The 27,472-nt window shown below is 45.4% G+C and overlaps 1 protein-coding gene across 1 annotated transcript in view; it reads left to right on the top strand.

Moving 5' to 3' along the window:
* Positions 1 to 8,052: 8,052 nt before the first annotated feature.
* LOC143293109 (uncharacterized) overlaps positions 8,053 to 27,472 on the top strand; it is a 109,792-nt gene continuing 90,372 nt past the window's right edge. Inside the window, exons 1-4 of the mRNA XM_076604017.1 lie at positions 8,053 to 8,184; positions 14,725 to 14,760; positions 19,207 to 19,346; positions 21,405 to 21,556. Of these exons, the coding sequence (XP_076460132.1) occupies positions 8,142 to 8,184; positions 14,725 to 14,760; positions 19,207 to 19,346; positions 21,405 to 21,556 (371 nt within the window). The 5' untranslated portion in view covers positions 8,053 to 8,141. The remainder of the gene's footprint in view (positions 8,185 to 14,724; positions 14,761 to 19,206; positions 19,347 to 21,404; positions 21,557 to 27,472) is intronic.

The raw sequence follows: 27,472 nt of genomic DNA, 5'->3' as shown, positions 1-27,472 counted from the left end.
GTCTGAAGGTTCCTTCACTGCATGGTGCAGTGGGTCTGAAGGTTCCTTCACTGCATGGTGCAGTGGGTCTGAAGGTTCCTTCACTGCATGGTGCAGTGGGTCTGAAGGTTCCTTCACTGCATGGTGCAGTGGGTCTGTAGGTTCCTGCATGGTGGAGTGGGTCTGAAGGTTCCTTCACTGCATGGTGCAGTGGGTCTGTAGGTTCCTTCACTGCATGGTGCAGTGGGTCTGAAGGTTCCTTCACTGCATGGTGCAGTGGGTCTGAAGGTTCCTTCACTGCATGGTGCAGTGGATCTGTAGGTTCCTTCACTGCATGGTGCAGTGGGTCTCTAGATTCCTTCACTGCATGGTGCAGTGGGTCTGTAGGTTCCTTCACTGTATGGTGCAGTGGGTCTGAAGGTTCCTTCACTGCATGGTGCAGTGGGTCTGTAGGTTCCTTCACTGCATGGTGCAGTGGGTCTGTAGGTTCCTTCACTGCATGGTGCAGTGGGTCTGAAGGTTCCTGCATGGTGCAGTGGGTCTGAAGGTTCCTTCACTGGATGGTGCAGTGGGTCTGTAGGTTCCTTCACTGCATGGTGCAGTGGGTCTGTAGGTTCCTTCACTGCATGGTGCAGTGGGTCTGAAGGTTCCTGCATGGTGGAGTGGGTCTGAAGGTTCCTTTACTGCATGGTGCAGTGGGTCTGTAGGTTCCTTCACTGCATGGTGTAGTGGGTCTGAAGGTTCCTTCACTGCATGGTGCAGTGGGTCTGAAGGTTCCTTCACTGCATGGTGCAGTGGGTCTGAAGGTTCCGTCACTGCATGGTGCAGTGGGTCTGAAGGTTCCTGCATGGTGCAGTGGGTCTGAAGGTTCCTTCACTGCATGGTGCAGTGGGTCTGAAGGTTCCTTCACTGCATGGTGCAGTGGGTCTGTAGGTTCCTTCACTGCATGGTGTAGTGGGTCTGAAGGTTCCTTCACTGCATGGTGCAGTGGGTCTGAAGGTTCCTTCACTGCATGGTGCAGTGGGTCTGAAGGTTCCGTCACTGCATGGTGCAGTGGGTCTGAAGGTTCCTGCATGGTGCAGTGGGTCTGAAGGTTCCTTCACTGCATGGTGCAGTGGGTCTGAAGGTTCCTTTACTGCATGGTGCAGTGGGTCTGTAGGTTCCTTCACTGCATGGTGCAGTGGGTCTGAAGGTTCCTTCACTGCATGGTGCAGTGGGTCTGTAGGTTCCTTCACTGCATGGTGCAGTGGGTCTGAAGGTTCCTTCACTGCATGGTGCAGTGGGTCTGAAGGTTCCTTCACTGCATGGTGCAGTGGGTCTGAAGGTTCCTTCACTGCATGGTGTAGTGGGTCTGAAGGTTCCTTCACTGCATGGTGCAGTGGGTCTGAAGGTTCCTTCACTGCATGGTGCAGTGGGTCTGAAGGTTCCTGCATGGTGCAGTGGGTCTGAAGGTTCCTGCATGGTGCAGTGGGTCTGAATGTTCCTTTACTGCATGGTGCAGTGGGTCTGAAGGTTCCTTCACTGCATGGTGCAGTGGGTCTGTAGGTTCCTTCACTGTATGGTGCAGTGGGTCTGAAGGTTCCTGCATGGTGCAGTGGGTCTGAAGGTTCCTTCCCTGCATGGTGCAGTGGATCTGTAGGTTCCTTCACTGCATGGTGCAGTGGGTCTGAAGGTTCCTTCACTGCATGGTGCAGTGGATCTGTAGGTTCCTGCATGGTGCAGTGGGTCTGAAGGTTCCTTTACTGCATGGTGCAGTGGGTCTGAAGGGTTTGAAGAGACTGGTTGGTTGATATGGATACTTATATAGCGCCTATCCTCGGTCGGAGACCAAGCTCTAAACGCTTTACAAACACGGGGTCATTGCAAGACTGCCTATCTGGGTAGAGCCGATTGACGGCTCCCACTAGGCGCTCATCATTCGTATCCTGTGTCATTCAATCAGATTTCAGGGACGCACACATACACACTCAGACAGACATGTAACATTTTTTACGTGTATGACCGTTTTGTCTATTAACCCCGCCATGTAGGCAGCCATACTCCATTTTCGGGGGTGTGCATGCCGGGTATGTTCTTTTTTTTTCCATAACCCACCGAACGCTGACATGGTTTACAGGATCTTTAATGTGCGCATTTGATCTTCTGCGTGCGTATACACACAAAGGGGGACCCTGAAACAAAGCTTAACCTGTTGCAATTAGTGTCTGTTCTGTAGTGAAGGCAGGTGAGGCAGGTATCTCATGTTCTCTGAAGCGGTGTCTGTTCTGCAGTGAGGGAAGGTGAGGCAGGTATCTCATGTTGTCTGAAGCAGTGTCTGTTCTGCAGTGAAGGCAGGTGAGGCAGGTATCTCATGTTCTCTGAAGCAGTGTCTGTTCTGCAGTGAGGGAAGGTGAGGCAGGTATCTCATGTTGTCTGGAGTGTCTGTTCTGTAGTGAAGGCAGGTGAGGCAGGTATCTCATGTTCTCTGAAGCAGTGTCTGTTCTGTAGTGAAGGCAGGTGAGGCAGGTATCTCATGTTCTCTGGAGTGTCTGTTCTGTAGTGAAGGCAGGTGAGGCAGGTATCTCATGTTGTCTGAAGCAGTGTCTGTTCTGTAGTGAAGGCAGGTGAGGCAGGTATCTCATGTTGTCTGAAGCAGTGTCTGTTCTGCAGTGAAGGCAGGTGAGGCAGGTATCTCATGTTCTCTGAAGCAGTGTCTGTTCTGCAGTGAAGGCAGGTGAGGCAGGTATCTCATGTTCTCTGAAGCAGTGTCTGTTCTGCAGTGAAGGCAGGTGAGGCAGGTATCTCATGTTGTCTGGAGTGTCTGTTCTGTAGTGAAGGCAGGTGAGGCAGGTATCTCATGTTGTCTGGAGTGTCTGTTCTGTAGTGAAGGCAGGTGAGGCAGGTATCTCATGTTCTCTGAGCAGTGTCTGTTCTGTAGTGAAGGCAGGTGAGGCAGGTATCTCATGTTCTCTGAAGCAGTGTCTGTTCTGTAGTGAAGGCAGGTGAGGCAGGTATCTCATGTTCTCTGAAGCAGTGTCTGTTCTGTAGTGAAGGCAGGTGAGGCAGGTATCTCATGTTGTCTGAAGCAGTGTCTGTTCTGTAGTGAAGGCAGGTGAGGCAGGTATCTCATGTTCTCTGAAGCAGTGTCTGTTCTGCAGTGAAGGCAGGTGAGGCAGGTATCTCATGTTCTCTGAAGCAGTGTCTGTTCTGCAGTGAAGGCAGGTGAGGCAGGTATCTCATGTTGTCTGAAGCAGTGTCTGTTCTGCAGTGAAGGCAGGTGAGGCAGGTATCTCATGTTGTCTGAAGCAGTGTCTGTTCTGCAGTGAAGGCAGGTGAGGCAGGTATCTCATGTTCTCTGAAGCAGTGTCTGTTCTGCAGTGAAGGCAGGTGAGGCAGGTATCTCATGTTGTCTGGAGTGTCTGTTCTGTAGTGAAGGCAGGTGAGGCAGGTATCTCATGTTGTCTGAAGCAGTGTCTGTTCTGCAGTGAAGGCAGGTGAGGCAGGTATCTCATGTTGTCTGGAGTGTCTGTTCTGTAGTGAAGGCAGGTGAGGCAGGTATCTCATGTTGTCTGAAGCAGTGTCTGTTCTGCAGTGAAGGCAGGTCAGGTAGGTATCCCATAGTCTGCGAAGGAGTGTCTTTCGCTGTTTCCAGGATCTCACTCATCGCTTCATTTGATTTTAAAAAATATAACTTCAGGAGGTTGCTTTGAGAAAGTGTCGTTAGCCCAAGGCTGTAGTCGATCACACTGATAAGTAAATGATATAACCGGTAGAGGTGGCGTTGTTTGCATTTGGCTGCCATTGCCTTCAGACTGAAAGACCTTTTCTTGCATTTCAGAACAGAGCTGTCCACATGTTTTCTAAGTAGCGTTGACAACCAGTCTTCTCGATCTGTATCCCATTATATGAAACAGATGCTGATGATTACTCACAGTTTTGTTGTTGAGAGTGTACAGTCACACACACACACGCACGCACGCACGCACACATCGCTGCACGTGCAGGAAGGACGATCGCAGGTGTTGTTCGCGACCTTCAACTCATCTCTGCCGACGCCCCGTGTTTTATTGTTGGAGATTTTAATCACTGTGATTTAAAGAAAGCCTTACCTTCTTTTAAACAATATGTTACCTGCCGGACCCGACTGGACAAGACAATCGATCTGTGTTATGGGAACATTCCTAATGCCTACAAATCTGTTCCCCTTGCACCAGTGGGTGTATCTGATCATGATGTTGTTCATTTAATCCCAGCCTACAGACCAAAGATACAGACAGAGCCGATTGTGAAAAAGAGTGTGAAAGTTTGGACGTCAGAGAGTGTGGATGAACTGAGAGGATGTTTTGATTGTACTGATTGGAGTGTGTTGACTGACCCATGTGAGAATGTTCATGAAGCAGCTGATGTTGTTACATCTTATATCAGTTTCTGTGAAGACATGATAATTCCGACAAAAATAATTAAACTTTTCCCCAACAACAAACCATGGATCTCAAAGTCTCTCAAAACAATTTTAAACGAGAAAAAGGTAGCGTTTCAGTCAGGGAACAAGAAGGATAGGAAACTGATACAAAAGAAGCTTAGAGGTGAATTACGAAGGGGACAGAGGGAATTCAAGTCAAAAGTAGAGCAACAGTTTCAGACAGGAAAAATGGCAGATGCATGGGATGGGTTAAAAATTATCACTGGAGAAACGAAAAGGAAAACAGTAGCTTGTAAAATGGAAAAGGATGAACAGATTGATTTTTCAAATAAACTGAATGATTTCTATTGTCGCTTTGAAAGGAATGATCTGGGAAGGGAACTGGATAGTGTTATCTCACAGTTGCAGGAAAAGATCAAAGATAGGAACACAGGTGAAGACTTTGAGATCGATGCAAAAGTTGTTGAATCTTTATTTTTAAAACTGAATGTCACGAAGGCAATTGGCCCCGACAATATCTGCGGAAAATTACTGAAAACATGTGCTTCCCAGTTGTGTGACGTGTTCTGTAAAATTTTCAACTGGTCTCTGAAACTGCTCTGTCCCCAGCATCTGGAAAAAATCTATCTGTCCTATCCCCAAGAAAAAGAACCCAGCCGCACTAAATGATTACCGTCCTGTTGCCCTGACTTCAGTAGTGATGAAATGCTTTGAAAAAATTATTCTCCGACATCTTCTTTCTTTCACTGAACAGCAGCTTGACTCTCTTCAGTTTGCTTATAAAGCACACAGAAGTACTGACGATGCTATCCTAACTCTCCTTCATAATGCTTTCCTTCATTTGAATAACACGGGATCTTTCGTTCGTATCCTTTTTGTTGACTTCTCTTCTGCTTTTAACACAATACAACCTCTTCTCCTTGCCCTCAAACTGCTAGGCATGGATGTTGATCCGAAGCTTACTCTTTGGATACTAAGTTTTCTTCTCAATAGAATTCAGTCCGTCCGCTTTCATTCTGCCCACTCTTCTCTAAAATCTACTTCTACTGGTGCACCCCAAGGTACAGTGCTGTCCCCTGTTCTTTTTACACTGTACACAAATGACTGCAGAGGCACGGAGGAAACTCCTGTCATAAAATATTCTGATGATTCAGCAATTGAAGATTTGTCGAACTCTGATGCTATTTATTTCAGTGAAATTAAAAAGTTCTGTTCCTGGTGTGTGAAAAACTATCTGGATCTCAACGTATTGAAAACAAAAGAAATGTTAATAGAATTTCGGAAAGACCCCTTGCCTGTAGCTAACCTTGTTATTGATGGTGGTGCGGGTGTGTGCTGATTATCTGGTTGTGGTTTTCCGCAATTCATCTTTATTCTTATCTTATCTGTCTATTATAATCAATGTGCAGTATAGTAGGCAATGTTTATAATTATATTCAAATAATGTTTCTTAATTCTTTCTGTTTTTACATTAAGAATACTAGTTATTACCTGCAGTGTGTGGATGTATGTATGAAACGATGTATGTGATATTTTTTACTTTTTTTACATTTGTATCTTCGTAATATTTGTAGGGGCTGTTGTTGGCTTTTTACAGTTATGGTCCCCATGTTGTTTACTTGTCTATGTTGTGATAATGCACCTGACCAAATTTCTCCAGTTGGAGATAATAAAGTTATTCTTATCTTATCTTATACACACAGGCAGACAACTAAACAGGCTTACAGACAGACGGAAAGACAGACACATAGACACATTTCAGATGACTTTCTGTGTGCATACATGGATACACAGCCTGGACGGTTCTTCTCACGGGTGAACAATGCACGCAGTGGCCTGAGGCGTCATGCTGGACTGTGACAGGACAGTGACACAACTCGGCCTGTGACTGACACTCCATCCAAACACACGCTGCCACTGGCGTCACTCTGACAGGACACTGCGGCATTCGTGGTGCTGCGTCCTCTCTCCACCCCCCCCCCCCCCCCCGCTCCCCCCCCCCCCCGCCCCTCTCTCACTCCATTCTATCCCCTGGTTTTTGACTCACTTGTGTAAACAAAATGAGTCTATGTTTTAACCCGGTGTTCGGTTGTCTCTCTCTCTCTCTCTCTCTCTCTCTCTCTCTGTGTGTGTGTGTGTGTGTGTGTGTGTGTGTGACCGTGGTAAACTTTAACATTGACATTTTCTCTGCAAATACTTTGTCAGTTGACACCAAATTAGGCATAAAAATAGGAAAAATTCAGTTCTTTCCAGTCATCTTGTTTAAAACAATATTGCACCTGTGGGATAGGCACAAAACAATAAAAAATGAAGCCTATTTATATGCAGACTGCATTTACTGTTATATTTATATTTTTTGTATTCTCTAAACTTGGCACTTTGATCTGATATTCGACCCAACAAAAAGAGCAGTCATTATTATCATTTTTTGTTTAAACAGGAACTTCTTTTGCTAAGCATGGAAGTTTTATTTATTTGCAAACGTTTTGGTGCAGATAGTAAAAAAGGGAAATTTCTCTGTAAGTAATGCTAGGGGACTTAATTTGCTTTAAACTGATCTTTCTCATCTTAAACATTACATTTTGAAATTATACTCAATACATAAAAAGCTTGGATTTTTTTAAAAAGTGTATCACAAGTGAGTCTTGAAGGCCCTGCCTCTTGTTATTTTATGTGTGCAGAGTTAACATTTTACAGTGTTTCTTCTCTGTCTATTCCTTCTTCTTCTTTGTCTTTTTTGTCTTTCTTCTTCTTTTTCTTCTCATCATCATCATCTTCATTATTATTATGATTATGATGATGATGATTATTATTATGATTATTATCATTATTATACTATTATTATCAACATCATCATTATGTTGAGCTGGTGGTGTGTGCCCCGAACCACTTTGCGTCCCAATCAAAGCAATGTGCTAAATGACAACATTTCACCACACAGACCTTTCTTTTCAAACATCACACTGGGAAGTCTTCCAAATATTTCCTAGTTGTCCAGTGTGCTCATTGGTGGAGGGGCGCTCTTTTAGGAAGCAGAGGAAACATTGTCCCTATGTCAGCGGATGGAGCGGAAAGTAACCCTCATGACGTCACAGGACAGTAACCCCCATGACGTCACAGGGCACTAACTCCATGACGTCACAGGTAAACATGGTGGAATAAAACGATATGAGGAGGGGCTGGGGAAAAGGCAAAGGGTGTTGGGGGAGTGTGTGTGTGTGTGTGATTGTGTGTGTGTGTGTGAGGGTGGGAGTGTGTGTGTGTGTGTGTGTGTGTGTGTGAGGGAGGGATTGAAGAGGGGGGATAGGGGTGAGTGGGGTATCCACAACGTACAACCTTTTTTTTTTAAGGTCACCACTCTTTAACCAGTCACATTTGTACACGTACACTTGATCATTCAACAAGAGAGAGAGAGAGAGAGAGAGAGAGAGAGAGAGAGAGGTCAAGGATTCAAACTAACCAGCGCATCAGCCATGCCCTGTTTTGCTGCCTCATCCAGTCACAAAAGCCCAAATCAGCAGCATGCAAATCACTAACCCCTCCTACCCTCCTCTGCCAATGTGGCGCCAATCAAAACTGCCCAGCTCAGCGTTATGCAAATGACAGGACGTCGTTCCCGTGGGAGGGACGTGGGGTCAGGGTGTATAAAATGCCGGGGTGGAGCAGTCCCCCAGCAGCCTAGGCTTTTGCCCCACCCGGACAGTGAGTGGGTCTTGTTTCCTGGAACCCTGATCAAAGCGACAAGGCGGCGGCTCCACCCATGAAGCTAGTGGTTCTGGCCTTCCTTGTGGGGCTGGCACTCCGTGAGTACCTCTGTCATTGTCTGTACCTCTGTGAGTACCTCTGTCATTGTCTGTACCTCTCTGTGAGTACCTATGTCATTGTCTGTACCTCTGTCATTGTCTGTACCTCCTGTGAGTACCTCTGTCATTGTCTGTACCTCTGTCATTGTCTGTACCTCTCTGTGAGTACCTCTGTCATTGTCTGTACCTCTCTGTGAGTACCTCTGTCATTGTCTGTACCTCTGTGAGTACCTCTGTCATTGTCTGTACCTCTGTGAGTACCTCTGTCATTGTCTGTACCTCTCTGTGAGTACCTCTGTCATTGTCTGTACCTCTGTGAGTACCTCTGTCATTGTCTGTACCTCTGTCATTGTCTGTACCTCTGTCATTGTCTGTACCTCTGTGAGTACCTCTGTCATTGGCTGTACCTCTCTGTGAGTACCTCTGTCATTGTCTGTACCTCTCTGTGAGTACCTCTGTCATTGTCTGTACCTCTGTGAGTACCTCTGTCATTGGCTGTACCTCTGTGAGTACCTCTGTCATTGTACCTCTCTGTGAGTATCTCTGTCATTGTCTGTACCTCTGTGTGAGTACCTCTGTCATTGTCTGTACCTCTGTGAGTACCTCTGTCATTGTCTGTACCTCTGTGAGTACCTCTGTCATTGTCTGTACCTCTCTGTGAGTACCTCTGTCATTGTCTGTACCTCTGTGAGTACCTCTGTCATTGTCTGTACCTCTCTGTGAGTACCTCTGTCATTGTCTGTACCTCTCTGTGAGTACCTCTGTCATTGTCTGTACCATTCTGTGAGTACCTCTGTCATTGTACCTCCTGTGAGTACCTCTGTCATTGTCTGTACCTCTCTGTGAGTACCTCTGTCATTGTACCTCCTGTGAGTACCTCTGTCATTGGCTGTACCTCTGTGAGTACCTCTGTCATTGGCTGTACCTCTCTGTGAGTACCTCTGTCATTGTCTGTACCTCTCTGTGAGTACCTCTGTCATTGTCTGTACCTCTGTGAGTACCTCTGTCATTGTCTGTACCTCTCTGTGAGTACCTCTGTCATTGGCTGTACCTCTCTGTGAGTACCTCTGTCATTGTCTGTACCTCTGTGAGTACCTCTGTCATTGTCTGTACCTCTCTGTGAGTACCTCTGTCATTGTATGTACCTCTGTCATTGTCTGTACCTCTCTGTGAGTACCTCTGTCATTGGCTGTACCTCTGTGAGTACCTCTGTCATTGGCTGTACCTCTCTGTGAGTACCTCTGTCATTGTCTGTACCTCTCTGTGAGTACCTCTGTCATTGTCTGTACCTCTGTGAGTACCTCTGTCATTCACTGTACCTCTCTGTGAGTACCTCTGTCATTGTCTGTACCTCTCTGTGAGTACCTCTGTCATTGTCTGTACCTCTGTGAGTACCTCTGTCATTGTCTGTACCTCTCTGTGAGTACCTCTGTCATTGTCTGTACCTCTGTGAGTACCTCTGTCATTGGCTGTACCTCTCTGTGAGTACCTCTGTCATTGTCTGTACCTCTGTGAGTACCTCTGTCATTGTCTGTACCTCTCTGTGAGTACCTCTGTCATTGTCTGTACCTCTGTGAGTACCTCTGTCATTGTCTGTACCTCTCTGTGAGTACCTCTGTCATTGTCTGTACCTCTCTGTGAGTACCTCTGTCATTCTCTGTACCTCTCTGTGAGTACCTCTGTCATTGTCTGTACCTCTCTGTGAGTACCTCTGTCATTCTCTGTACCTCTCTGTGAGTACCTCTGTCATTCACTGTACCTCTCTGTGAGTACCTCTGTCATTGTCTGTACCTCTCTGTGAGTACCTCTGTCATTCACTGTACCTCTCTGTGAGTACCTCTGTCATTCACTGTACCTCTCTGTGAGTATCTCTTTCTTGTAGGGCTGGCACCGTTGTTCTTGGTGTTGACTGTATGCTGTATATGTATGTTGGTTCTATCTTGTGTGTGTGTGTGTGTGTGTGTGTGTGTGTGTGTGTGTGTGTGTGTGTGTGTGTGTGTGTGTTTCTTTCTCATTTCATCTGTCTCTCTGCATCTGTTTCTGTCTCCCTGCATCTGTTTCTGTCTCCCTGCTTTTCTGTCTTCCTTTCTCTGACTGTGTGTTCACTTCATTACTTCTTATAATGATGACGATGATGTTGATGATGGAGATAATGATGATGACGATGCTGTTGATGGAGATAATGATGATGATGATGATGGTGACAATGATGATGATGGTGATGGTGATGGTGACAATGATGGTGGTGGTGATGATGATGATGATGGTGACAACGATGATGATGATGGTGATGGTGATGATGATGGTGGTGATGATGATGATGATGATGATGAAGATGGTGATGATGGTAACAATGATAATGATGGTGACAATGATGATGATGATGATGATGATGATGGTGACAATGATGATGATGCTGATGATGGTGATGATGAAGATGGTGACAATGATAATGATGGTGACAATGAAGATGATGATGATGATGATGATGATGATGATGGTGACGATGATGGTGATGATGATGATGATGGTGATGGCGACAATGATGGTGGTGATGATGATGATGATGGTGATGGTGACAATGATGGTGATGGTGATGATGATGATGGTGTTGATGATGATGATGATGGTGACAATTATGATGATGATGATGGTGATGATGATGGTGACAATGATGATGACGACGACAATGATGATGGTAACAATGATGACGATGATGATGGTAACAATGATGATGATGATGCTGCTGATGATGGTGACAATGATGATGATGGCGATGATGATGCTGATGATGGTGACAATGATGATGATGCTGATGATGGTGACAAAGATGGTGATGATGATGATGATGGTGCCCATGGTAATGATTTGTGGAAGTAATAGCAGAAGTAATGGTAGTGGTAGTAGTAGTGGTGGTATGAATTGTATTGTTAGTTGACAGGCGCAATAGCCCAGTGATTAAAACGTTGGACTTTCAATCTGAGAGTTCCGGGTTCGAATCACGGCGACGGCGGTTGGTGGTGAAGGGTGGTGATTTTTACGATCTCCCAGGTCAACATATGTACAGACCTGCTAGTGTCCGAACCCCCTTCGTGTGTATACGCAAGCAGAAGATCAAATACGCACGTTAAAGATCCTGTAATCCATGTCAGCGTTCGGTGGGTAAAAACGGTCATACACATAAAAGTCCACTCGCGTTCATACGAATGAACGTGGGAGTTGCAGCTCACGAACAGAGAAGAAGAAGAAGAAGAAGAAGAAGAAGAAGAAGAAGAAGAAGAAGAAGAAGAAGAAGAAGAATTGCTGTTTATCATTTGCCAATATTATTGTCCGTTAGAAGATTAGAAGACGAGGCAATGCCAAAAATATTTATAATTGAGTGATAATTTTTTTTGATTCCTGAACCTGAAGTCTTGACTCTCATTGTGTGTGTGTGTGACACTGTGTGTGTTTGTGGGGTTGTGTGACACTGTGTGTGTTTGTGGGGTGTGTGACACTGTGTGTGTTTGTGTGTGTGACACTGTGTGTGTTTGTGTGGTGTGTGACACTGTGTGTGTTTGTGGGGTTGTGTGACACTGTGTGTGTTTGTGGGGTTGTGTGACACTGTGTGTGTTTGTGGGGTGTGTGACACTGTGTGTGTTTGTGTGTGTGACACTGTGTGTGTTTGTGTGTGTGACACTGTGTGTGTTTGTGTGTGTGACACTGTGTGTGTTTGTGGGGTGTGTGACACTGTGTGTGTTTGTGTGTGTGACACTGTGTGTGTTTGTGGGGGTGTGTGACACTGTGTGTGTTTGTGTGTGTGACACTGTGTGTGTTTGTGGGGTGTGTGACACTGTGTGTGTTTGTGTGTGTGACACTGTGTGTGTTTGTGGGGGTGTGTGACACTGTGTGTGTTTGTGTGTGTGACACTGTGTGTGTTTGTGTGGTGTGTGACACTGTGTGTGTTTGTGGGGTGTGTGACACTGTGTGTGTTTGTGTGTGTGACACTGTGTGTGTTTGTGGGGTTGTGTGACACTGTGTGTGTTTGTGGGGTGTGTGACACTGTGTGTGTTTGTGGGGTGTGTGACACTGTGTGTGTTTGTGGGGTGTGTGACACTGTGTGTGTTTGTGGGGTGTGTGACACTGTGTGTGTTTGTGGGGTGTGTGACACTGTGTGTGTTTGTGGGGTTGTGTGACACTGTGTGTGTTTGTGGGGTGTGTGACAATGTGTGTGTTTGTGTGTGTGACACTGTGTGTGTTTGTGTGTGTGACACTGTGTGTGTTTGTGGGGTTGTGTGACACTGTGTGTGTTTGTAGGGTTGTGTGACACTGTGTGTGTTTGTGGGGTTGTGTGACACTGTGTGTGTTTGTGTGTGTGACACTGTGTGTGTTTGTGTGTGTGACACTGTGTGTGTGTGTGTGTGTGTGTGTGTGTGTGGGGGGGGGTGACACTGTGTGTGTTTGTGGGGTGTGTGACAATGTGTGTGTTTGTGGGGTGTGTGACAATGTGTGTGTTTGTGGGGTGTGTGACAATGTGTGTGTTTGTGGGGTGTGACACTGTGTGTGTGTGGGGGTGTGTGACACTGTGTGTGTGTGGGGGTGTGTGTGACACTGTGTGTGTGTGGGGGTGTGTGACACTGTGTGTGTTTGTGGGGTGTGTGACACTGTGTGTGTGTGGGGGTGTGTGACACTGTGTGTGTGTGGGGGTGTGTGTGACACTGTGTGTGTGTGGGGGTGTGTGTGACACTGTGTGTGTGTGGGGGTGTGTGACACTGTGTGTGTGTGGGGGTGTGTGACACTGTGTGTGTGGGGGTGTGTGTGTGACACTGTGCGTGTTTGTGTGTGTGTGTGACACTGTGTGTGTTTGTGGGGTGTGTGACACTGTGTGTGTTTGTGGGGTGTGTGACACTGTGTGTGTTTGTGTGGTGTGTGACACTGTGTGTGTTTGTGGGGTTGTGTGACACTGTGTGTGTTTGTGTGTGTGACACTGTGTGTGTTTGTGGGGTTGTGTGACACTGTGTGTGTTTGTGGGGTGTGTGACACTGTGTGTGTTTGTGGGGTGTGTGACACTGTGTGTGTGGGGGTGTGTGACACTGTGTGTGTTTGTGGGGTTGTGTGACACTGTGTGTGTTTGTGGGGTGTGTGACACTGTGTGTGTTTGTGGGGTGTGTGACACTGTGTGTGTTTGTGGGGTGTGTGACACTGTGTGTGTTTGTGGGGTGTGTGACACTGTGTGTGTTTGTGGGGTGTGTGACACTGTGTGTGTTTGTGGTGTGTGACACTGTGTGTGTGTGTTTGTGGGGTGTGTGACACTGTGTGTGTTTGTGGGGTGTGTGACACTGTGTGTGTTTGTGGGGTGTGTGACACTGTGTGTGTGTGGGGTGTGTGACACTGTGTGTGTTTGTGGGGTTGTGTGACACTGTGTGTGTTTGTGGGGTGTGTGACACTGTGTGTTTGTGGGGTTGTGTGGACACTGTGTGTGTTTGTGGGGTTGTGTGACACTGTGTGTTTGTGGGGTTGGTGTGTGACACTGTGTGTTTGTGGGGTGTGTGACACTGTGTGTGTTTGTGTGTGTGACACTGTGTGTGTTTGTGTGTGTGTGTGACACTGTGTGTGTTTGTGGGGTGTGTGACACTGTGTGTGTGTGGGGATGTGTAACACTGTGTGTGTTTGTGTGTGTGACACTGTGTGTGTTTGTGTGTGTGACACTGTGTGTGTTTGTGGGGTGTGTGACACTGTGTGTGTTTGTGGGGTGTGTGACACTGTGTGTGTTTGTGTGTGTGACACTGTGTGTGTGTGTTTGTGGGGTGTGTGACACTGTGTGTGTTTGTGGGGTGTGTGACACTGTGTGTGTTTGTGGGGTGTGTGACACTGTGTGTGTGTGTTTGTGTGTGTGACACTGTGTGTGTTTGTGTGTGTGACACTGTGTGTGTTTGTGTGTGTGACACTGTGTGTTTGTGGGGTGTGTGACACTGTGTGTGTTTGTGTGTGTGACACTGTGTGTGTTTGTGTGTGTGACACTGTGTGTGTTTGTGTGTGTGACACTGTGTGTGTTTGTGTGTGTGACACTGTGTGTGTTTGTGGGGTGTGTGACACTGTGTGTGTTTGTGGGGTGTGTGACACTGTGTGTGTTTGTGGGGTGTGTGACACTGTGTGTGTTTGTGTGTGTGACACTGTGTGTGTTTGTGTGTGTGACACTGTGTGTGTTTGTGGGGTGTGTGACACTGTGTGTGTTTGTGTGTGTGACACTGTGTGTTTGTGGGGTGTGTGACACTGTGTGTGTTTGTGGGGTGTGTGACACTGTGTGTTTGTGGGGTGTGTGACACTGTGTGTGTTTGTGGGTGTTTGTGCACGTGAAGCGGGAGAGAGAGAGAGAGAGAGAGAGAGAGAGAGAGAGAGAGAGAGAGAGAGAGAGAGAGAGAGAGAGAGAGAGAATACATATCGAATAACATATATGCATGCATACATGCGTACATACATAAACATACTATTTTCATCCATCCATCTGTCCCTATGACCATAATGCGTGTTGATTCTCATTTTGTTTATGATCAATTTCAGGTGCCACGTCCTACCAGTTCGGCAGCTTGAAACCAAGTAAGTCTTTTTAATTATAAAATGTAGACATAATGTGATTATGTAGGCTTATTTATTCGTTCATTTTTTTTTCTCGGTTGCTGGCTTTGTCTCTCTATGTGTCTCTTTTTGTATCTATTGTATATCGTTTGTTCATTATTCTGTATGTTTGCCTGCCTGCCTGCCCACCTGTATGTCTGTCTGCATGTCTGTCTCCATCTCTCCGTATGATGATAATGGATTCCCAGTTCAGTTTGGAAACACACGACTTTCCTTCTGCTTACCAACTTTTTGACGAGCTTCTAACATGCACACATCTATCAAAGCATACACCCAAAGCATGCATCTGGCAGGCACACAACTGTATGACATACACCCAAAGCATACTTCTGACAGACACACACTGTTTGGCATGCACCCAAAGCATACTTCTAACAGACACAACTGTATGACATACACCCAAAGCATACTTCTAACAGACACACACTGTATGGCATGCACCCAAAGCACACTTCTGGCAGACACACACTGTATGGCATGTACTTAAAGCATATTTCTGGCAGACACACACTGTTTGGCATGTACTTAAAGCATACTTCTGGCAGACACACATTGTATGGCATGTACTTAAAGCACACTTCTGACAGACACACACTGTATGGCATGTACTTAAAGCACACTTCTGGCAGACACACATTGTATGGCATGTACTTAAAGCATACTTCTGACAGACACACACTGTATGGCATGTACTTAAAGCACAATTCTGACAGACACACACTGTATGGCATGTACTTAAAGTATACTTCTGACAGACACACACTGTATGGCATGTACTTAAAGCACACTTCTGGCAGACACACACTGTATGGCATGTACTTAAAGCACACTTCTGGCAGACACACACTGTATGGCATGCACCCAAAGCACACTTCTGGCAGACACACACTGTATGGCATGTACTAAAAGCACACTTCTGACAGACACACACTGTATGGCATGTACTTAAAGCATACTTCTGACAGACACACATTGTATGGCATGTACTAAAAGCACACTTCTGACAGACACACACTGTATGGCATGTACTAAAAGCACACTTCTGACAGACACACACTGTATGGCATGTACTAAAAGCACACTTCTGGCAGACACACATTGTATGGCATGTACTTAAAGCATACTTCTGACAGACACACATTGTATGGCATGTACTTAAAGCACACTTCTGGCAGACACACACTGTATGGCATGTACTAAAAGCACACTTCTGACAGACACACATTGTATGGCATGTACTTAAAGCATACTTCTGACAGACACACATTGTATGGCATGTACTTAAAGCATACTTCTGACAGACACACATTGTATGGCATGTACTTAAAGCATACTTCTGACACACACACACTGTATGGCATGTACTTAAAGCATACCTCTGACAGACACACACTGTATGGCATGTACTTAAAGCATACTTCTGACAGACACACATTGTATGGCATGTACTTAAAGCATACTTCTGACACACACACACTGTATGGCATGTACTTAAAGCATACTTCTGGCAGTCACACACTGTATGACATGTACTAAAAGCACACTTCTGACAGACACACACTGTATGGCATGTACTTAAAGCATACTTCTGACACACACACACTGTATGGCATGTACTTAAAGCATACTTCTGGCAGACACACACTGTATGACATGTACTAAAAGCACACTTCTGACAGACACACACTGTATGACATGTACTAAAAGCACACTTCTGACAGACACACACTGTATGGCATGTGCTTAAAGCATACTTCTGACACACACATTGTATGGCATGTGCTTAAAGCATACTTCTGACAGACACACATTGTATGGCATGTGCTTAAAGCATACTTCTGACAGACACACATTGTATGGCATGTACTTAAAGCATACTTCTGGCAGACACACACTGTATGGCATGTGCTTAAAGCATACTTCTGACAGACACACATTGTATGGCATGTACTTAAAGCATACTTCTGGCAGACACACACTGTATGGCATGTACTTAAAGCATACTTCTGACAGACAGACATTGTATGGCATGTACTTAAAGCATACTTCTGACAGACACACATTGTATGGCATGTACTTAAAGCATACTTCTGGCAGACACACACTGTATGGCATGTGCTTAAAGCATACTTCTGGCAGACACACACTGTATGGCATGTATTCCTTTACTTATAAAAACCAACGGATTCTTAGCAACTAATAACCAACAGTACATAAATTCTTCACTACTACTAAGAATAATCTAACTCTGGTAATACTAAATCATTAACACTGATGCACACTAATTTTCAACTCTGCAACAGATGTGCCAAGGAGCAGGGCACGAGAGCGGCTTTGTATAGGAATTTGAAGAAAAGAAACGAAAGGAAACGATTTTTTATTTCACGAGGGTAGTGGAGTAAGCACAGCTGCTTTTTAACATCCGGCCCTCAAGGGCAAAGAGGAAAAGCGGAAAAAACAATGGCAAAACACACACACACACACACACACACACACACACACACACACACACACACACACACACACACACACACACACACACACACACACACACACACACAATTACATATGAAAACAAAAGGCATAAATGAAAGCATGTGCATTACCGAATTAAGTACGACACGACAGATTATCGTTGAAAAGATCAAATCATTGAAGGAGGAGAGATAGATTGACATAAATGGGTCAAGGGAAGTGAAGTTCTAGCAAGCACCAAAGATGGACCTATAGCATGTTACAAGCAAAACTGGCACGGAGAAATAGAGAGCAATGATAGGTATAAATGGTCCTATTAATTTAAATCAGTAATACAAACAGAAGTATATTAACCCTTTCACCGCCAAGCTCGCATTTATGCACAGGCGTGGTAGAGGACCCATGTCACTGAAAGGTGACCATTCATTGGTCTGTTATCCATGAACCTACTGCTCTTAATGTTCGGTGGTAGGATAGGCCATATTTTCTATACATCGCAGGGGGAATCCCGAGCTATTCTTAGCCACTGTCTTTTCTGTGTTTGTACCACAAGAGAATTTGTACTCTAAATTGACTGGCGGTGAAAGGGTTAAGAGCGTCACAAATAAATAGCATAAAATCTGCTTTACGAAGCTTGGACTGAATGCCAACAGAAGATGGTTCGATTCAGAGGTAGCAACCTCTCCTGCCCAATGTGTGGCGAAAGCCCAGAAGATGAAAATCATTTCATATTTATCCGCAAAAGATACCATGAACTACGAAAAAACTGTACCATGAACTGCGAAAAAACTGTACCATGAACTGCGAAAAAACTGTACCCTTTTCAATTCAGCTCCAGCAAGGAGAAAAGATTTGATCGGCATTGTGATGACAGAAAATGAAGATAGGATACTTTCACTTGCAAAATATGTATCCGAGGCAATGAATATACGGAAAACGTCCATCATCGGTCCAAATACTCATTTATCAATTAAAAATTAGTATGGGTTCTATGAGGAAAAAAGCATAGATGAAAAGGAAAGGTGACATTTGGATGGTCATTCTCGACAATGTAACTGTATAATGTGTTCGTATTGATGTGATGGGTTTTGATGTTCAGGCATAAAAAAATATTTCATGATTTATATGTGTTTTAGTATGTTTTTGTATTGATATAATGTGTGTCGATGTTACACGCATAAATATTTTACTATATGATTTATATGTACTTTGTTTTCTGTGTACTGTCCAAACCTTGGAGACGAACGACTGAAAAAAGGCACATTACCCCCCCCCCCCCCCCCCGCCCCCCTGTCACATGTACTTTAAAGCTAATGACAAAGTGCCAGTGTCGCAAATCTCTTATTCTTTTTCCTTTCTGTTCCATTTTATGTTTTGCACTATTTTGTTGTGATTAGTACATACCATATCACTGGAACTTTACAGCTGATGACATTTAACATTTCAGTGTTCAGCGTTCAGCTCTTTCTCTCTTCTCTCTCTCTCCTCTCTCTCTCTCTTCTCTCTCTCTCTCAACAACACTGGTCCCTGTACGCACAAGGAAGTCGTGCAAAACGTGAGGAGTTCATCTTGTGAAGTTCACTGTCTCTCTCTCCCTCTTTCTCTCTCAAACTCCCCTTTCCATTAAACATTTGTGTGCTGTTGTGAAAGGTGTGGATCAACAAGGACATACAGCATTATCATGATTGTTATTATCGTTGGTTGATAATCATTTACGCTTGTTGTTATCGTTGGATGATACTAATTTACGCTTGTCATTATCGTTGGATGATACTAATTTACGCTTGTCATTATCGTTGGATGATACTAATTTACGCCTGTTATTATCGTTGGATGATGATAATTTACGCTTGTTATTATCGTTGGCTGATGATAATCATGATGATAATCACAATAACACCACTGCCAACACCACCACCGTCACTGTTTCAGGCAGCGGTAAACAGCACCTGGTATACCGGTACCAAGTGCAGCTGGCGACAGGATCGCCGGAAACCTCCCAGCTATGGAGCGGACTGAAGCTCAACGCTGACCTTCACCTCAAAATCAACAATCTGCATGTCGTGGCCCAGGTTAGCTAAGGTTCTTTGTTTTGTCTTGTTTTGTTTTGTTTTGTTTTGTCTTGTTTTGTTTTGTTTTGTCTTGTCTTGTCTTGTCTTCAGGAGTGGAAGGGAGGATCAACGAGGTCTGGGGCATTCAAGGGGAGGCAAATCATAAGAACAGTAGTTTTCTCCCTTCGTCTTGGCTTTTTAAGGGAGCAAAGAGTGACAGTTCTTTCAGAAGTGAGTTTGGTTTTGATGTTGTTTTGTTGTTGTTTTTAATTATTTTTTTATGGGTTTATCATGTTTTTTTGCTTTTGTTATTTTGAATCACTATTACTTTTATTACTATTGTTATTATCATTATCATATTATTCGCCGACACACACACACACCCACACACACGTTTTTTTCTTTCTTTCACTGACTTTCTCCCTCTGGTGAGCAAAGCTCACAGGGCCTGTGCTGGTCTCCAACATCAATTCATCCATTATCACTTCTTGTCTTTTCCCAACAAATTTGATCTCTTTTCTTCGTTCATTGATATATTCGTTTTCTTCCACAACAAATTTGATTTTTTTCTTAATTTATTCAATTATTTCTTCTTCATTCATTCCCCCAGCATCCTTTATTTTGATAAATTCGTTCTTATATACTAATAATTATGCCCCTTTCGTTCTTATATACCGATAATTTTGACAATTTTATTCCCGTACGTTCTTATATATCAATCGTTCTTATAATTTATATCCATAATTATGCCACTTCGTTCTTATAAAATTATACCAATAATTTGACAATAATTTTACCCACGTTTGTTCTTATTTACCGATAATTATGCCCTCTTCGTTCTTCTATACCAATAATTTTACTCCGTTCGTTCTTATGTACCAATAATTATCCCCCTCCCTTCGTTCTTATAACCAGTAATTATGCCCCCTTCGTTTTTATATACCAATAATTATGCCTTCTTCGTTCTTGTATACCAGTAATTTTGACAATAATTTTACCCAGTTCGTTCTTATATACTAATGATTATACCCCCTTAGTTCTTATACCAACACCACAAAGCCCTAATTGGACCTTCACTCACTTCAATGTAACCTAACCATCACTGACGTGCAATAAACGAATAGACCGTAAAGTACAAACACAGGTAAACTCCACCCAGCATGCAGCCGGCCATGTCAAGAGACCTATTACAATCACCAGCTTCTGGTGCACACACACACACACACACACACACAGAGCTGAACTCCACCAGCACTCAGTCCTTCCCTTCTGTTCCTTTCACCATCACAAGTTTCTAAACGAACAGACCGAAGTGTTCCCACACAGAGCTGAGCAAAGCATCCCCCAGTCTGTGTCATTAGGACGAACAGACCGAAGTGTTCCCACACAGAGCTGAGCAAAGCATCCCCCAGTCTGTGTCATTAGGACGAACAGACCGAAGTGTTCCCACACAGAGCTGAGCAAAGCATCCCCCAGTCTGTGTCATTAGGACGAACAGACCGAAGTGTTCCCACACAGAGCTGAGCACAGCATCCCCCAGTCTGTGTCATTAGGACGAACAGACTGTAGTGTTCCCACACAGAGCTGAGCAAAGCATCCCCCAGTCTGTGTCATTAGGACGAACAGACTGTAGTGTTCCCACACAGAGCTGAGCACAGCATCCCCCAGTCTGTGTCATTAGGACGAACAGACTGTAGTGTTCCCACACAGAGCTGAGCACAGCATCCCCCAGTCTGTGTCATTAGGACGAACAGACTGTAGTGTTCCCACACAGAGCTGAGCAAAGCATCCCCCAGTCTGTGTCATTAGGACGAACAGACCGAAGTGTTCCCACACAGAGCTGAGCAAAGCATCCCCCAGTCTGTGTCATTAGGACGAACAGACTGTAGTGTTCCCACACAGAGCTGAGCACAGCATCCCCCAGTCTGTGTCATTAGGACGAACAGACTGTAGTGTTCCCACACAGAGCTGAGCACAGCATCCCCCAGTCTGTGTCATTAGGACGAACAGACTGTAGTGTTCCCACACAGAGCTGAGCACAGCATCCCCCAGTCCTGACCCTGTGCCGTGTGCCCACAGCTGAAGAAGCTCAGCCTGCAGAAGATGGACAAGTTCTTGCCGGAGAACGGCCCGCTGTTCTTCATGCAGGGCCAGAGCCAGCTGCTAGACGGCATTGAGGCCGACATGAACAGTCAGATGATCCAGCCCCTGCAGCAGCCCTTCAGCTTCCAGTGAGTCCTTAGGACTGTGGTGTCTGTGTCCTTAGGACTGTGGTGTCTGTGTCCTTAGGACTGTATGTGTCCTTAGGACTGTGGTGTCTGTGTCCTTAGGACTGTATGTGTCCTTAGGACTGTGGTGTTTGTCCTTAGGACTGTATGTGTCCTTAGGACTATGGTGTCTGTGTCCTTAGGACTGTGGTGTCTGTGTCCTTCGGACTGCCTGTGTCCTGTCCTGCCTGTGTCTCTGTGTCCTGTCCTTAGGACTGTCTGTGTCGTTAGGACTGTCTGTGTCGTTAGGACTGTCCATCGTGATGACTGTCTGTATCTTGATGACTGTCTGTGTCGTGATGACTGTCCATCGTGATGACTGTCCATCGTGATGACTGTCTGTGTCGTGATGGCTGTCTGTGTCGTGATGGCTGTCTGTGTCGTGATGACTGTCCATCGTGATGACTGTCCATCGCGATGACTGTCTGTATCGTGATGGCTGTCTGTATCGTGATGACTGTCTGTATCGTGATGGCTGTCTGTATCTTGATGACTGTCTGTGTCGTGATGACTGTCTGTATCGTGATGACTGTCCATCGTGATCAAATCAAATCAAATCAAATCAAATCAAAAACACTTTATTAATCCACATGGAAATTAAGTTGTGCAATCACAGGCTCATTGTAAACACTGGCATAAAATCATGCGCAACATAAGAAGAGATTAAAACTAGTCAAATAAGAATACCCAATAGCTGACGATATACTAACCCCCCCACCCCCCCACCCCCACACACATACTCATGTTAAGACAATAGGGTATTGTACAACAATATTAACAAATGAAAACATCCAACAAAAAAAGGGTATAAGATTACTAAAAATGACATGCGCGCACGCACGCACACACACCCACACACACATACACACACATGCACACACACACACACACACACACACACGTTAAGACCATAAGGTATTGTACAACAATACATAAATAAAAACATCAAGGGAATAAATCGTATATATAAGTAAAATGCACACACACACACACACACACACACACACACACACACACACACACACACACACACACACACACACACACAAACAACGTATGCATGCACATAACATATGTCACGCCAATAAGATTAGAACATTAACATTAAGATACATGAAATCCAAGTAAAATAAGAAAATATTTAAAAATCACTTCCGATCACACACACACAAAAATGCTTGCTTGCCCGTGCTCACCCGCTCAGTCCCACATGCACGCATAATGTCTGCTCCCATACACTCGTCTGCTGGTGAAGTTCAGGTGTTGCTGTGGCGAGGGGGCTTGGGGGGTGGGAGGGTTCACTTAGTGTATTGGATGTTTTGATTGTGTGCGCGAATGGCTGTAGGAATAAATGAATTAATGTATCGAGATGTTCTTGCGCGTGGAGCTCTAAACCTACCACTTATGTCTGACCTTCTGCTATTAATGTCATCATGTAGTGGGTGTCTTACGTCGGTCAAAATTGTTATTAGTCTGTCAGTCAGTTTTCTATTGTGCATGTCGCTAAAGGTGTCTTGTCTTATACCCACCACCCCACCCGCTTTCCTAATGACTTTTTCCAACCTGTCTTTGTCATGTTTGGTCAGGTTTCCCCCCCAGCACACGGCTCCGTATGTTAAAACACTACAGACAACAGATGTGCCGTGATGACTGTCTGTGTCGTGATGACTGTCTGTGTCGTGATGACTGATCACTGTCTGTGTCGTGATGACTGTCTGTGTCGTGATGACTGACTGTCTGTGTCGTGATGACTGTCTGTATCGTGATGACTGTCCATCGTGATGACTGTCTGTATCGTGATGACTGTCTGTGCCGTGATGACTGTCTGTGTCGTGATGACTGTCCATCGAGATGACTGTCCATCGTGATGACTGTCCATCGTGATGACTGTCTGTGTGGTGATGACTGTCTGTATCGTGATGACTGTCTGTGTGGTGATGACTGTCTGTGTCATGATGACTGTCTGTATCGTGATGACTGTCCATCGTGATGACTGTCTGTGTCGTGATGACTGACTGTCTGTGTCGTGATGACTGTCTGTGTCGTGATGACTGTCCATCATGATGACTGTCTGTGTCGTGATGACTGTCTGTATCGTGATGACTGTCCATCGTGATGACTGTCTGTATCATGATGACTGGCTGTGTCGTGATGACTGTCCATCGTGATGACTGTCTGTGTCGTGATGGCTGTCTGTATCGTGACGACTGTCTGTGTCGTGATGACTGTCTGTGTCGTGATGACTGTCCATCGTGATGACTGTCCATCGCGATGACTGTCTGTATCGTGATGGCTGTCTGTATCGTGATGACTGTCTGTATCGTGATGGCTGTCTGTATCTTGATGACTGTCTGTGTCGTGATGACTGTCTGTATCGTGATGACTGTCCATCGTGATGACTGTCTGTGTCGTGATGACTGTCTGTGTCGTGATGACTGATGACTGTCTGTGTCGTGATGACTGTCTGTGTCGTGATGACTGACTGTCTGTGTCGTGATAGCTGTCTGTATCGTGATGACTGTCTGTGTCGTCATGACTGTCTGTGTCGTGATGACTGTCCATCGTGATGACTGTCTGTGTGGTGATGACTGTCTGTGTGGTGATGACTGTCTGTGTCGTGATGACTGTCTGTATCGTGATGACTGTCTGTGTCGTGATGACTGACTGTCTGTGTCGTGATGACTGTCTGTGTCGTGATGACTGTCCATCATGATGACTGTCTGTGTCGTGATGACTGTCTGTGTCGTGATGACTGTCCATCATGATGACTGTCTGTGTCGTGATGACTGTCCATCATGATGACTGTCTGTGTCGTGATGACTGTCTGTGTCGTGATGACTGTCCATCGTGATGACTGTCTGTATCGTGATGACTGTCTGTGTCGTGATGACTGTCCATCGTGATGACTGTCTGTGTCGTGATGACTGTCTGTATCGTGATGACTGTCTGTGTCGTGATGACTGTCCATCGTGATGACTGTCTGTATCGTGATGACTGTCTGTATCGTGATGGCTGTCTGTATCGTGATGACTGTCTGTATCGTGATGACTGTCTGTGTCGTGATGACTGTCTGTGTCGTGATGATCGTGATGACTGTCTGTGTCGTGATGACTGTCCATCGTGATGACTGTCTGTGTCGTGATGACTGTCTGTGTCGTGATGACTGTCTGTGTCGTGATGACTGTCCATCGTGATGACTGTCCATCGTGATGACTGTCCATCGTGATGACTGTCTGTGTCGTGATGACTGTCCATCGTGATGACTGTCTGTGTCGTGATGACTGTCTGTGTCGTGATGACTGTCCATCGTGATGACTGTCTGTATCGTGATGACTGTCCATCGTGATGACTGTCCATCGTGATGACTGTCTGTGTCGTGATGACTGTCTGTGTCGTGATGACTGTCCATCGTGATGACTGTCTGTGTCGTGATGACTGTCCATCGTGATGACTGTCTGTGTCGTGATGACTGTCTGTGTCGTGATGACTGTCCATCGTGATGACTGTCTGTGTCGTGATGACTGTCTGTGTCGTGATGATCGTGATGACTGTCTGTGTCGTGATGACTGTGTCGTGATGACTGTCTGACTGTCTGTGTCGTGATGACTGTCTGTGTCGTGATGATCGTGATGACTGTCTGTGTCGTGATGACTGTCCATCGTGATGACTGTCTGTGTCGTGACGACTGTCTGTGTCGTGATGACTGTCCATCGTGATGACTGTCTGTGTCGTGATGACTGTGTCGTGATGACTGTCTGACTGTCTGTGTCGTGATGACTGTCTGTGTCGTGATGACTGTCCATCGTGATGACTGTCTGTGCCGTGATGACTGTCTGTGTCGTGATGACTGTCTGTGCCGTGATGACTATCTGTGTCGTGATGACTGTCTGTATCGTGGTGACTGTCCATCGTGATGATTGTCTGTGTCGTGATGACTGTCTGTGTCGTGATGACTGTCTGTATCGTGATGACTGTCCATCGTGATGACTGTCTGTATCTTGATGACTGTCTGTGTCGTGATGACTGTCTGTATCGTGATGACTGTCTGTGTCGTGATGACTGTCTGTATCGTGATGACTGTCCATCGTGATGACTGTCTGTATCGTGGTGACTGTCCATCGTGATGACTGTCTGTGTCGTGATGACTGTCTGTGTCGTGATGGCTGTCTGTATCGTGATGACTGTCTGTGTCGTGATGACTGTCCATCGTGATGACTGTCTGTGTCGTGATGACTGTCTGTGTCTTGACGACTGTCTGTATCGTGATGACTGTCTGTGTCGTGATGGCTGTCTGTATCGTGATGACTGTCTGCATCGTGATGACTGTCTGTGTCGTGATGGCTGTCTGTGTCGTGATGACTGTCTGTATCGTGATGGCTGTCTGTGTCGTGATGACTGTCTGCATCGTGATGACTGTCTGTGTCGTGATGGCTGTCCATCGTGATGACTGTCTGTGTCGTGATGACTGTCTGCATCGTGATGACTGTCTGTGTCGTGATGGCTGTCTGTATCTTGATGACTGTCTGTGTCGTGATGACTCTGTCTGTATCGTGATGACTGTCTGTGTCGTGATGACTGTCCATCGTGATGACTGTCTGTATCGTGATGACTGTCTGTATCGTGATATCGTGATGACTGTCCATCGTGATGACTGTCTGTATCGTGATGACTGTCTGTATCGTGATATCGTGATGACTGTCCATCGTGATGACTGTCCATCGTGGTGACTGTCTGTATCGTGATATCGTGATGACTGTCCATCGTGATGACTGTCTGTGTCGTGATGACTGTCTGTATCGTGATGACTGTCTGTGTCGTGATGGCTGTCTGTATCGTGATGACTGTCTGCATCGTGATGACTGTCTGTGTCGTGATGTCTGTCTGTATCTTGATGACTGTCTGTGTCGTGATGACTGTCTGTCTGTATCGTGATGACTGTCTGTGTCGTGATGACTGTCCATCGTGATGTCTGTCTGTATCGTGATGACTGTCTGTATCGTGATATCGTGATGACTGTCCATCGTGATGACTGTCTGTATCGTGATGACTGTCTGTATCGTGATATCGTGATGACTGTCCATCGTGATGACTGTCCATCGTGGTGACTGTCTGTATCGTGATATCGTGATGACTGTCCATCGTGATGACTGTCTGTGTCGTGATGACTGTCTGTGTCGTGATGACTGTCCATCGTGATGTCTGTCTGTATCGTGATGACTGTCCATCGTGATGACTGTCTGTATCGTGATGATTGTCTGTATCGTGATGACTGTCTGCGTCGTGATGACTGTCCATCGTGATGACTGTCTGTATCGTGATGACTGTCCATCGTGATGACTGTCTGTGTCGCGATGACTGTCTGTATCGTGATGACTGTCTGCGTCGTGATGACTGTCTGTGTCGTGATGACTGTCTGTATCGTGATGGCTGTCTGCGTCGTGATGACTGTCCATCGTGATGACTGTCCATTGTGATGACTGTCTGTGTCGTGATGACTGTCTGTGTCGTGATGACTGTCCATTGTGATGACTGTCTGTGTCGTGATGACTGTCTGTGTCGTGATGACTGTCCATCGTGATGACTGTCTGTATCGTGATGACTGTCTGTATCGTGATGATTGTCCATCGTGATGACTGGCTGTGTCGTCATTTGAGGTGCATGGGAGACGTGGATGAACAAATGAGTGGTTGGTCTGATGTAAAGCAGATAGATAGATAGATAGATAGATAGATAGATAGATTGATGCAGACAGACAGACAGACATATAGGTAGATAGATAGATAGATAGATAGATAGATAGATAGATAGATAGATAGATAAACGAATAAAAAGATAATATTGATAATAGTTTCAGCTTCAAGGAGGTGTCAGAGAATGTGG

The sequence above is a fragment of the Babylonia areolata genome, chromosome 18 (assembly GCF_041734735.1).
Source record: "Babylonia areolata isolate BAREFJ2019XMU chromosome 18, ASM4173473v1, whole genome shotgun sequence".
Taxonomy (NCBI): Eukaryota; Metazoa; Mollusca; class Gastropoda; order Neogastropoda; family Buccinidae; genus Babylonia; species Babylonia areolata.
This window is presented reverse-complemented; position numbering and strand designations above follow the sequence as displayed.